This window comes from Denticeps clupeoides, unplaced genomic scaffold (assembly GCF_900700375.1).
Source record: "Denticeps clupeoides unplaced genomic scaffold, fDenClu1.1, whole genome shotgun sequence".
NCBI lineage: Eukaryota > Metazoa > Chordata > Actinopteri > Clupeiformes > Denticipitidae > Denticeps > Denticeps clupeoides.
The window spans coordinates 47,188-59,889 of NW_021629828.1; the positions used below are offsets into that span (position 1 = coordinate 47,188).

The following is a 12,702-nucleotide window of genomic DNA, read 5'->3' on the forward strand; positions in this document are numbered from 1 at the left end:
AGAGTGAGCGGGGCTGGACAGTATGGTTGTATGTCATTGTTCCAACCCCAGGCAGAGCTCACTTTTAAAGCATTAGGGCTCTTATCTGCTGCTTCTTCTTCTGTGTGTGTGTGTGTGTGTGTGTGTGTGCATCTGTTAGTGTTTCTGAGCTGTGAGATGACTTATATAATTGGTACTTTCACACTGATTCAGATAGATGGGAGGGCAGCTTCTATTCCCATGAATCAGCGCTGTTATTCCAAAACACCCTCACTTACTCTCTAACCAAAACGCAGAAAAACTCCTTAATGTATTTAATTATTAGCTTAATAGCAAGTGAATTTTAACGCAATAACGAGGCAATATTTCATTGCACTACAATTTTGTTGTACTATTGCACTAAGTGTGCAATGACAATAAAGTCTTTAGTTAATTCGATTAAAAGCAACTACATCTTAATCGAGTGGGTTCAGCAAAGCAACTATATAATGTTACGGTTGACTTTCTTAATTGATTCTTCAACTTCTGAAGAAATAGTTTAGCTTTGTCAATCCTCACAGTGACTGAAGAGGGAAAATGAGTGATACATATGATCCATTAACTAATAATAAATAAGGAACACATGTCAATCAGCCTTTTTTAAATAGATTCTATAATTCCTAATCATGACATTCAGATTTTTGCACTGTTTAACCATTAACATATTTATGCCCGTTTCCATGGTTGCCTCTTTGATTTCATGCCTGTTTTTAGTAGAAACTCACACTTTATCTTCCCCTCTGTCTCTCACTGCCTCTCAACGTCTCTTTTTTTTTCCTGTCACTTTTTCCCTTCCTCTTCCCTGCTTGAAGATGAATCAGTCTTAAAGTGAAAGATCTGCAGTAGGTTTTTCCCCATTCCACCCTGTCACCCAGCCTTCTCATGTTTGCTTGTCTGATTTGTCAGCTCCTGAGGAAGAGACACATAGGAAACGACATTGTCACCATCATCTTCCAGGAGCCAGGAGCACTCCCCTTCACGCCTCAGAATATCCGGTCCCACTTCCAGCATGTGTTTGTCATTGTGCGTGTACACAGCCCCTGCACCGACAACACTTGCTACAGGTAAAGGCACATTATCTGACATGCAGGGCATCTCAAATTATATACATAATTCAATAACTGAATAATGGCAGTATTAATAGTGCAGTTTCTCAGCCATCTCACACCTTGTAGGTAAAAAGATGTCTGTTGACTAGTCTTTGCCCTCTGGAAAGCAGTTTGTAGATAAAAAGGAAAAGCAGGAAACTGGTTAATATTATTGCCCTATTTATGGGTGTATATGGGTGAAAATACCTCATTGTGATGTTTTTTTTGCTCTACAGCGTGGCAGTGACTCGGATGAAAGATGTCCCCCCCTTCGGACCACCTGTCCCACCTTCTCATGTGACTTTCCGTGACCCTGAGGCATTCCGTAGTTTTCTTTTGGCCAAGGTGATCAATGCAGAGAACGCTGCACACAAATCTGAGAAATTCTACACCATGGCCACACGCACACGACAGGAATACCTGCGAGATCTGGCAGAGAACTGTGTGAGCAGCACGCCACTGGACACGGCGGGAAAACTCAACAACCTCATCTCGCTGGCCTCCAAGCGTCGGGAGAGGGTGCGGCCCAGGGACGGCGCCGAGTTGGCCTCGGCCGGGGCGGTGGCCTGGCGGGTGCTGGCGCAGGACTTCAGCGGCGGTGGTGCTGAACTGCCCAGTGCCCTGGGCATCTCGTCTGAGTTTGTGCTGCTGGCTGACTGCGCCACCAAAGAGGTGGTCTTCAACTGTTTCTGTGCTGACGTCATTGGCTGGACCCCCGAGCGCCTGGCGTTAAAGATCTTCTATGGCCGTGGTGACCACATCTCGCTTCGTGTTCCTGAGGGCTGTGCTCAGGACATAAGAGAGGTTGTGCAGAGGCTCAAGGTGAGACAGAGAGCAGAAGCAATGGTGATTAGGTGTGAAGGTCTTCAGGTCCAGTCTCTTAAGTTGAATAATCAGAATCAGCCTACATTATACATAAACACATCATGTATTTTAAGGGAATATTTCCCTTTTGTTTTGCCAGTTATTTTCACCGTTCTGAATCTCAACCCAAAATTTTAGTTGTTCTAAAATGCTCAGAGGCAAATGGTAATGGAAGGGACTTGGATGAGAATTTGAGAGTGGGTTTGTGTTTTATTTTATTTATTATTAATTTGTTGTGGACCTAAATATAGTTGGGATTTGATCTGCCTCTGCTCGTCTGTCTTTATGCTTATTTTTGTAGCTGAAGTTCAAGCAAAGTTCATGCCATTTGTAGCTTGTCACTTATTATAGACATTTCCCATCGTCCTCTTTCTCTCCCTCCGTCTCTCCTCCTGGTCTGCAGGCCCTCACGGTGGGCTGCGAGACAGTGGACATGACTCTGCGGCGGAACGGGCTGGGCCAGCTGGGTTTCCACGTGCGTCTGGACGGGACCGTGTCAGAGGTGGAGGAGTATGGCTTCGCCTGGCAGGCAGGGCTGCGGCAGGGCAGCCGGCTTGTGGAAATCTGCAAGGTGGCAGCTGTCACCCTGTCCCATGAGCAGATGATCGACCTGCTGCGCACCTCAGTCACAGTCAAAGTGGTCATCATCCCACCCTATGAGGAGGGTGGGGCTCGCAGGTGAGCCTGTTATCTTATCATATACATACACCATAATTAAAAGTGTGTTGCATTATTTTCAAGTTATTGTCATAATGTCAGGCCCGACTGTATCTGAACTGAACATAATCTTAATCCAAAAAATAAAAAAATCTTTATGAACCTGATCTAGGAAAGAGGTATATATAGTTTTTGGACCTAAATGAATTAATTATCTAATCTCCTGGAATACATTGATGACTCTTAATTTATATTTTTTAAAACCCACCTAATGAATTGTTAGCATTAGCTCTAGCATGCTTTGTTTATGCCGATTGCTGTTGCCATCGTCACATCCGCCTTCCTTTACCAGCGTAATGGCATGTGGTGCCAGTTTGGTTGCTGGGCAAGATGGGTCTATTAAAGGGGAGATGCAGCCTGTAGGAGTTACAGACAGGCTCTGCTGCAAAGAAAATTCTTAAATCCTATAATCCCTTTTCTCAGATGTGTGGAGTGCTAAGCATGGTGTTCCTTTTCAACCTTTAACCTACACAAGCACAAGGTTGTTTACAAGGTGGTTTGTAGCTGTGAGGAATTATTAGTGAAGGTGGAAGGTTGATTGCTGGACGTGAATTATGAGATTGTATTTTGTGACACAGGGTTTTTTGGTATAACACCAGTGGAAACCCAAGTACCCACCACCAGTGCCATAGTTTGAAAGTATGAAATGAATTGCAATTAGCTCATGACTACGTGAATATTCATGAACCTGGTCAACACAACATCCCACTTTGGCCGATTCTATGTTCTCTTTCACAATTTCACTTAACCACACACACACACACACACACACACACACACAAACATTCTCTCTCACTCAACAGCCGGGCATGAGGATTGCTGGCAGACAGCTCAGTGTTCAGTAAGTGGGAGTGTGCGAGAGAGAGGGGGGGGGGGGGGGGGGGGGGGGGGGGAGTGCATGTAGGAGAAACGAGAGATGGAAAGAGAAAGAATCGCATGGACTAGATGTGTGAACGTCTCAGCATCGTACTCTGAGAACTACAGTCAGTCATCTTCTCTCCTTCCTCTATATCCTACCCTCTTTCCCTCCCTCTCTTTCTCGACTGTTTGTGTGCGTCAGTCTTTTCCATGTGTCCTGTTCTTACTGCTGGTGTTGTGGCTTTGAAGTAGAACCGGAATGAGAAGCAGATTGTGAGAGATTTTGGTTTGGGTGTATTCTTGTTGGGGGTCTTTAAACAGTGTTGGCAGCCATATTATTGAAGCCGTAATGTGTGTGTGTGTGTGTGTGTGTGTGTGTGTGTGTGTGTGTGTGTGTGTGTGTGCGCGGTGGAGGCCTACCACAGAGATGCTGTTTGAGTTAATTACACGAGAGCGCTTGTTTGAAACACGGGCCGACAGGCGCACTCTTCAACCCGCCCGCTCACATGCACACACTTTGCTGCTGAATGGTTAATAATCAGGCACATTTCCGTCACCCGCGTCTCTGTCTCTTCTCTGTCTGTCCCTCTCTCCCGGTCCCTGTCCTCCTCTATGCTGAGGAGTGCCAGGCAGACAGATTGCATGAGATTAAAGCTTGGATTCCAGGCAAAGAGGGAGAGAGAAATAAATAAATAAAAACAGGGCGACTCATTAAAAATACGTGGCCCTTTGAGTGAAACGGGGGGGGGGGGGGGGGGGGGGGTGAAGACGAGGTAGTTTAGCGTGGGCGGAAGCAGTGTTGTTAAGACGTGTCTGAACAGCACCCAGGTGTGAAACAAAGTGGGTGAAAGAGAGTGGGAATCTAAGCAACTCTTCCCTTTGTACTGTTTCTGCACACCAGCAGGAGAAAGCGTGTAACACACACACACACACACACGCACACACTGGTGTCAGGGCTCGCCTGTGCTCCAGCTGTCAGCCAGGCCAGTCGCATGGCACAGCCTCCCGAATCAGACTCTCCGAGGTGGGCTCTTGAGCTGAGGGAGCGGGCAGAGAACATTGCACAGAATATTGGCAGGAAGCATGTTAGCGGTAGCTGTTAGCAACTGAAGGGCGAACAGGATGATTGGATGAGAGGCAAGGTAGGAGTTTTAACCTTTCTTTTTTTTTTTTTTTTTTTTCAGGTTAATTTGATTTAGATTTTTGTTCCTGTGTGTGTTGGATGCGGTTTGACTGTAACACTGTGCAGGCGAGACTGTAGAGATTGTGTGCCCTGCGTTGGTAACATGGGCACTAAAAAAAGATTTTGCCTCATCCTGCAGCAGTGAGCCACGTCTTGTGGTTGGGGGGATTTTATTTTGAAGAGGCATCTTATTGGCCGCCTGCCGATGCGTCTGAACTCCTAGGCTTCAGTCACGCTGCTAATGACTTCTGGTAAAATGTTTGTGTTGAATTTTGAATTTGCAGCTTGTGCAGATGTTTTACTGTGTTATTGTAAATCGTTATGATCTGGATTGTGGGGTCTTGGCTGAATTGACCAAATCCAGGCCCTTGTTTGGACTCAGCGTCGTAGGTACTGTGGTAGTCTGAAAATAACAGAGTTTGGTGCGCATAGCATTAAATATGCATGCCCTAACTTCCTGGAAATGTGTTTTGTGCGATGATGCCCAGACTGCAGTGTGTTGATCGATTGGCCACGCCCTGATACTGGGCACCCACCCTGAGCCGTATTGAGGAGACTGTGCTGGGTTTCAGGGTCACTGTCCCCATGGATATGTGATGTGAGTGGCCTTGTACTGGCCGACTATTTATTTAGGGTTTAGAGGTTTACCTGCGTCAGCATCAGCAAATTGATTTACCAAAATTGACAGGCATGCAGATTTAATGGTGTATAATTTTGTTTGACAGAATAGTACGGTCTAATTTGATGCATTTCTGTCTTTTTACACATTCATAAAGAGTGTGTGTCCAAGTCTTCAGAGAACAGCATGTTCTCCCAGTCCTGAGGAATGAATTGGTGTGTGTATATTACATATGCATTACGGAATTGTTGTGTATATTACAATAATGAGCCATCCGGGAACATTTCACCATACTTGCCGTTTAAATTAATATTCAGTATTTGAAAATATCATGGCAGTTTGGCAGTAACACCGGTGTGATGAACAGTGGAGCCACCTGTCCTGGACTTTCCCAGGAGCCTCTTGGAATTTGGTCATCTGTCCTGGAAAAATTAATTCCATTCTGGCATGGAGAAATCCCTGGAATCAAGGGATTTAAAAAAAAATGTAATGCTTCTGGTGAATAAAATTTAGACAAAGAATAAATTAGTTTACATTAAAGCATGACCATAGGCAATGTCTTGAGCATAAAGTTAATCTCAGTTAAATGGTGTGTGAAGTGAAATTATAAACCAGTTTGGTCAGTTTTGTCTTAATGTTATGGTCAGTTTTGTCTTAATGTAGATTGCGGTGTTATTTTCTATTACAAGATTTTTGCAATATAAGTATAAAAATGTAACATGATCCGTCTGTCTTTATAAAATTCTATGGATTTTTTGTACTTTTGAGATTGAATTTGCGATCAGAACTGCAGGTCTCCATTCCATGAAGAGTGTATTTGAGGTGCAGACTCTGGGTCAGTTTTAAGGATGTCCAGATTATTATGGGTGAAAGTGAATGTGGGGATCAGTCTTCTGCTGTCAATAGCCAGTTTCTTCTCAGCGTTTTAAGTGAACTGATTTCTGATTGGCCTCTAGATGGTCAGTAACCAATGCTCAAGCGGCCGTGCTGCACAAAATCCAATCACTCATCAGTGTCGACATTTCAGTAATTCCTCAATATTTCTATGACTGTATGATTCTTTTCAAACAGAATTTGGAATATAGTGATTAATATCACTATCATAAAATATAGCAACATTTTAAAGATGTGATCACATGAAGTGTGATTTCACATTAAAACTGAATGCACTGTCATTGCTGACATGGGGATGTTTGCATGTGCATGTTCGTAGGGGCTGCACAGAGGAGTATGAGATGAAGACCATGGAGCAGAAAGAGGAGGCCGAGCCGTTAGCAGCAGGATACCGGCCAGGTTCACGACAGCCCGTCTGGCGCTGGGACAGTCCTCCTGGCACCCAAAGCGCTCCCACTCCTCAGCGCTGGACCCCAGTGGGCCCACCGCCACCACCAGGGCGAACCCATAAAGCCTTGATGCCCATTCCATACCGAGACCCACAGTACCTGTCCTCTAAACGGTAAGATCCCAAGACTAACCTTTAGACAAAGGGCAGCGTTATGTGCTGTGTAGCTGCATTATCCAATAACATTCATGGTATTCAGCTGTTTTAATGTGCATGTTTTTAACCTCCTTGGCATCGGTTTAGGCCCGTGAGTTACCCAGAGAACCACTACAGCCTGTCTCCAGTGGGGAGTGATCGAGGGATGCCCCACAGGAACCCCTCTGCCAGTTTCTCCAGTCCTGGCTCTGGACTCAGCTCAGCGGGGCTGGTGCCAGGCCTGAACGGGCCGTTTGTGAGATACAAACCCTCGCCTGACAGGTTACTGAATTGGGCTTTTTATATGTTGTGTGCCTTTGTTTGTATGCACTTTGCTTTGTCAACAGATAAAAACAATCATCATATTAGCATACAATATTGTTATGCAACATATTTAGGGGTGGGTGTAGTGTTTAGACCTTTTGTCAATATTTTAGTGGTTTTAATTGATCATAGTTGTGTGTTTTGGTTTGATTGTGTTGTTTAAATAGAATTTTTATGGTTAGTTTTAGAAAAGTTGGTCGACCATTTGTTCAGGGTTAACAGTTAATCGTGTTTAGAGATTCAGTAGATATCAATGAGAACTGACAAATTCAAACATGAGTTCTGATGAAAGCCTGTGTCTGCAAAGAATGAATATGCATCTGTTAGCTAATGCAATTTTACACCTTGCCAAGTAGGATTAAATAAGATTGACATTGAAGATATTATTCTGCTTTTCAGTAAAGAGATTTTACGCTACATTAACCTTAATCTGTACAGCCATGAATGTCTCTGGAGTGGTTATAAAGAGTGAAGATTTAATGTAAAGCACTTTTCATTTTAATATCATTTAAATTTCTTTTCCTGACTCATTGTTCTGGCATTCCCTGCATCTTCAGCTAGAGTTTCTGTTTATTTGTGTAGTGTAAAGAAATTTATCACAAAAGACTTTCATGACCTGACATTTTGGTGAGACCATTGTAGTGGTGTCTTAAATCATACAATTGTTGATATGCGTATTGCGTGGATAGTATTTTCAAGTGTTTTCAAGTTTTTTTTGTCCTTGCTTTAATTTCTGAATCATTAGAAAAGTCACACACAGGACTTCTTATCCTGACTATGTATTTTTTTTGTAGATTTGTCAACCAGCGTAACCTCCTGCCCTATGAGACCCATGTCAATATGGAACAGACCTCCAGTGGTGAATCATCCTCAGGCTTCACCAGCCAGGAAAGCACCATGGAGAGGACCAAGGGGGGTGTGTACTGATGCTGTGTTACAATGTCCTTCTGTCGCTGTATAAGACCATGTAAATCATTTGACTTTCCATTGAAGCCAGAGTTCAGTTATTTGTGCCCTCTGGAGGCCAGCATCACCGAGCATGACTGAGTAAATACTTGAACAAGGATTTAGATCTGTAGTCCACTCAGAATTTTGTTATTTGAATTTAATTTAGCTCTTAAATACAACGATTTGATATTTGATTTGATATAAACTGAGAATTTGGCAACCCTGCTCTTGCGTATCATAAAAGCGGCTAATGTCTGAAAAAGATGGGTTCCACCAAGAGAAGGATCAAGTTACATTCGCAAGATAACCCATATAACTATTTTAAGCATTTAAAAAAACAATAAAAGAGCTTCCTAAGATGCAAAATAAGAACATTTCAGTTGACTGATTTCTACTGATGACATAATGACAGACTGATTATTCAAATCAACTTCCGCAGTGCAGCCCTACAGGGATTATCTGTCAAATCTTTTTTTGCTGGGCTTAGTAACTGACCTCATAAGGTGACCTTCTACATGGGTGGAACACACTGGTTCTGATACACACACGCTCTTGTATATATACTTTATATTACAAAATTGCTGCTTGGATTGATCTTTTAACTTTCCTTATTTAGAGAAATATTTGTTGCTCGTTACATTGTGTGCATGCTTATGTGCTAAACAGAGCTCCTGTGGCATGTTCCTGCATCGTCTCGAGGCGTCTCAGCTGGCAGTGGAGCACAGCGCAAGCAGAGCCGGCAGGAGATGCCAGGAAAAGACTCGCCCAACAGACACTCAAAGGTGAGCGGTCAAAAGACATCAAACCATGAGGCGGTGGCTAATGAAATCAGGTCATTGTGTAATGCGGTCTATTAAAGTGGTTTAGTATGCACACAAATGTCTCTTCTTGCTTAATGAAGTTAAATATGACAGAATTATATTTGTGACTATAGTCTCATAACGTCAGATTAAAAGTGTCCAACTATAGTATTTTGTTGTGTTTTTTATGATTGCGTTAATTATAACACTTATCCTGTATGGTTTTTATCAGACCCTTCAGAATTTCACTACTTCAATAATTAATACAAATTCAACCAGATGCTGTGAAATCATGCTTTTTATGCCACAACAATCTCCCAAAAGGCTGTGAAATTCTAGAGGGACCGTGTGATATGCAGATTAGAAATGTTCTGTTATTATGATCAAAGCATATTATAGGATAATAATGTAAAGTATCTGGGGTGTAATTATTCTGCATTGAAATTAATTCATTTATTTACAGATTAACTGAGATTAATTCCTCTTAAAATGTTATTGCTTAGTATTGCTTCTGGGGTTTTCTTTTGTTCAGCATAATTCACCCAGTGAATTTCTTCTCTAATTTGCAGGGGGAGACTCAGTACTCCAGTCACTCCAGCAGTAACACTCTTTCCAGTAATGCCTCCAGCGGTCACAGTGATGAGCGCTGGTTTGACTCTGTGGGTGGGAGCGCAGGGCTGGTTTGTGGGGGCCTAGTTGACCCCTCAGACCAAGAACCTGATATGCTGGGCACTAAAGGCGGCTCCAGCGACAGTGGCATTGATGCCTCCACACTTTATATACCCAGTTCCAACACCAAGAGTCTCCACTCTGGTTGCAGCCCAGCCCTCAAACCTCTGCAGGGTTCTGCCACCTACAGTGGCCTCCAGGAACTGTCAGGGAGTGGCCGTAGAAGGGAGTCTTCACCTGGCAGCCAGAGCAAGAGTTACCGAACGCGCACCTTTCCCCCTCCTGGTGGGGGCAGCAGCAGTGAGGCTTTCAAAACCAGGTGAGAGAGGAGAGCTGCTTGAGTATATAAAGAAAATGTGTAGAGAGATAGAGATTGAGAAGACAGTCATCATTCCCTTACCTTCTTCCTGTCCCTGCACCCCTGGTGTTAAAGGACCATGTGTGGCACAATTTAATCTCCTTGGTTTTTTTTTGTCTTGGTCATAATGTGTATGTGTATTTTATAAATGTGTATACATGAAAAATAATTACATTCATAAAAAAAGACAGCATAATGTATTGCTGCTCCTTAAATATTCTTATTGTTTTTGTAGGATAGGAGACAGGCATATTTATGTACACAAATGTAGACAGTTGAGTTTTAATACAGGGGATTAAAGGATTGAGTGTCTGTGGGGGCTGCAGCTTTTAGCCTGTTTAGTGGCTAGTGACCACAGATCAACATCACAGAGATACTTCCAGCAGCACACAAAGAGGAGCTGGACCACACAGAAACACATCTTCAGTTACACAATTATTACACTCATGCTGAAGCAGGGCAGATACAGGTAAATGTGGTGGGTGGGTGATGGATGACGAATGTGTATTAAGCTCTGTGCAGTTTACTGTCTTGACTCTTTATGTAACTTCATGTAATTGCTGTGGTTCAGTGCTTTTTCAGCTGCTTACAGATTCATTGGAAAGGTTTAACTTCAGTGTCCAGACTACGATATTCAACATGTATTTAAACCTGAAAATAAACTTATTATTACATGATGGCATGGTGCTACAAAGCTAGCATAGTAACCTATTTAGCTTTTGTTTCTAATGTTAAATGTGCTACATATTAGCATTATGAATTCATTCATAAATGAATGCATGAATATTTCGGGATTTAAACTCTTAAATCCGGCCACCTTTAGTCATAGTACTGTTTGTCTGTGTGTTGCTAGGTCTTGCTACACACCTCAGGGTTATAAGACCACTGCAGCAGATAAACCCGAAAGGCCCTTCCGAGCCTCAACCACCATCCCCACATCCAACGCCACCCTTCTGTCTAGCTCCGCCCCCAAGTCTATGTATGGTAAAAATAAGGCAAGCACTTGGCAGCAGGAGGAAAACAGCACAGCAAACCATCACTTCAACTACCAGCAGCTCAGATAGCAACAGTAGCAAGTAAGTGTGTGTGAATATGTGTTAAAGTGCATGCCGTTCTCAACCAAATTATCTGAGCGTATCTGTCCTGTCTAACCTGTATATAGCTGATATCACACAAAAAAATATGTAGAACAATACCAGATTGGCGTCTGTCATAAACAGAATATGTAAAACCTTCAAGACTTGCTATTTATATCCATTTGTACACCATTGGTGTCTGTAAACAGATTATAATTTTGCATTGTAGTGAAGCTCAGTGACATGTTTTATACACCAGATTTGCTGCAAAACACACCTTCTGCAGTAAGAATGGTCCATGAGACTCTTTTTTAAGGCCAGTAGCTACAAATCTGACTGATTTCAGTACACAAGAAGCCTCTGGGACCCTTAAAGTTGTATGAGGATGATGGAAAATTCTATGCAATGGACTAATGCCATGCAGCGGGCATTTTTTTTAAAAGGGCAATGAGTATAACATATGTTCTCTTTAATCCTTTCTGATTAACCTTTTTTCCACCCTCATTTTGCTTTTTTTTTTGTTACTCCGATTTATTATGCACATAATAAATCAACTTATTTCTGTGTGTGTAGGCAGGTAGATATGAACAGTAACAACGTGTTTGGGCAGCACGGCTCAGGCATTCTCTGAGGGACCTGCGCTCCCCACGCCGTTCTCATAAGAGCACATTAGAGGACGACCTGAAGAAGCTCATAATCATGGACAGCCCTGCAGATAGCACACCGCAAAGAGACACTGTACGTACATATTGTGCATACTCGAAATTCTTTGACATTATACACACAAAAACACGCCATGCCACAAAATACAATGTTCATGTATGAAATGGTGCGTTTGTGATTTTTCAGTCTCCTAGGCGAACCCTGCAGCGCACATTCTCAGATGAGAGTTTATGCAGTGGCCGCAGGGATGCTAGCTTTGCCACCGCACCGCTGTATGACGGTCAGCCGATCACCAATGACCTGCTGTTCACCTGCACCTTGCCCACCCGCCGCCACAACCACACACACCACTCTGCTTCCTCCAGCACCAGCAAGAAAGGTAAACCCCACAAAGCCACGGTCAAATAACAGTAATTGATTACTGTGTGCAATTGATTATAGATGTAACTGATTGCACCATTGATTTGCATATGTCTGCCCTTGTCCATGTAGTTCTAAAATATAATAATTTTCAGGTATTATTTTCTCAATGTTATAAGCATTGCTTTCCACAAGCAGCTCAAGCAATTCACATTTATTCATTATTTCTGAAATATGCCTGAAGCATAGAACAGACAGATTGATTTTGAACAAAATTTTTCTGTTGTTCATCTAGGGATTGTATGCTTAATACAGCAGTGATAATAGATGTTTGTTATCCAGCTTCAGTGCCGCTGTCTGCCTCTGAGCTCTCTCTGACTGAGATGAGGGATAAGGTGCCTCCTCTGCGCCGCCTGGATCCAGGGCTCATGCCCCTGCCCGACACTGCCTGTGGACTGGAGTGGTCAAGCCTGGTCAACGCAGCCAAAGCCTATGAGGGTAAGGGCCTGTGCGTTTAAAAGGATTTTGCTATTCAAATGTTTAAAGCAAACAGGACCCAAATATAATGTGCCAACTGGGCATTGCTGCAGGTACAGTCAGGTACAGCTAAAAAAATACAATATCGAAGAAACATATTACACTGTCATCTTAATGTCAGAAAAATATTTTGTCATACAGAT

The 12,702-nt window shown here is 42.9% G+C and overlaps 1 protein-coding gene across 1 annotated transcript in view; it reads left to right on the plus strand.

The window, feature by feature from the left end:
- LOC114775381 (signal-induced proliferation-associated 1-like protein 3) overlaps positions 1 to 12,702 on the plus strand; it is a 51,082-nt gene that overhangs the window by 35,127 nt on the left and 3,253 nt on the right. Inside the window, 14 exon segments of the mRNA XM_028966511.1 lie at positions 925 to 1,082; positions 1,343 to 1,928; positions 2,374 to 2,648; positions 6,561 to 6,803; positions 6,933 to 7,106; positions 7,943 to 8,064; positions 8,763 to 8,878; positions 9,466 to 9,884; positions 10,777 to 10,954; positions 10,956 to 10,999; positions 11,573 to 11,607; positions 11,610 to 11,737; positions 11,849 to 12,041; positions 12,365 to 12,520. Of these exon segments, the coding sequence (XP_028822344.1) occupies positions 925 to 1,082; positions 1,343 to 1,928; positions 2,374 to 2,648; positions 6,561 to 6,803; positions 6,933 to 7,106; positions 7,943 to 8,064; positions 8,763 to 8,878; positions 9,466 to 9,884; positions 10,777 to 10,954; positions 10,956 to 10,999; positions 11,573 to 11,607; positions 11,610 to 11,737; positions 11,849 to 12,041; positions 12,365 to 12,520 (2,827 nt within the window).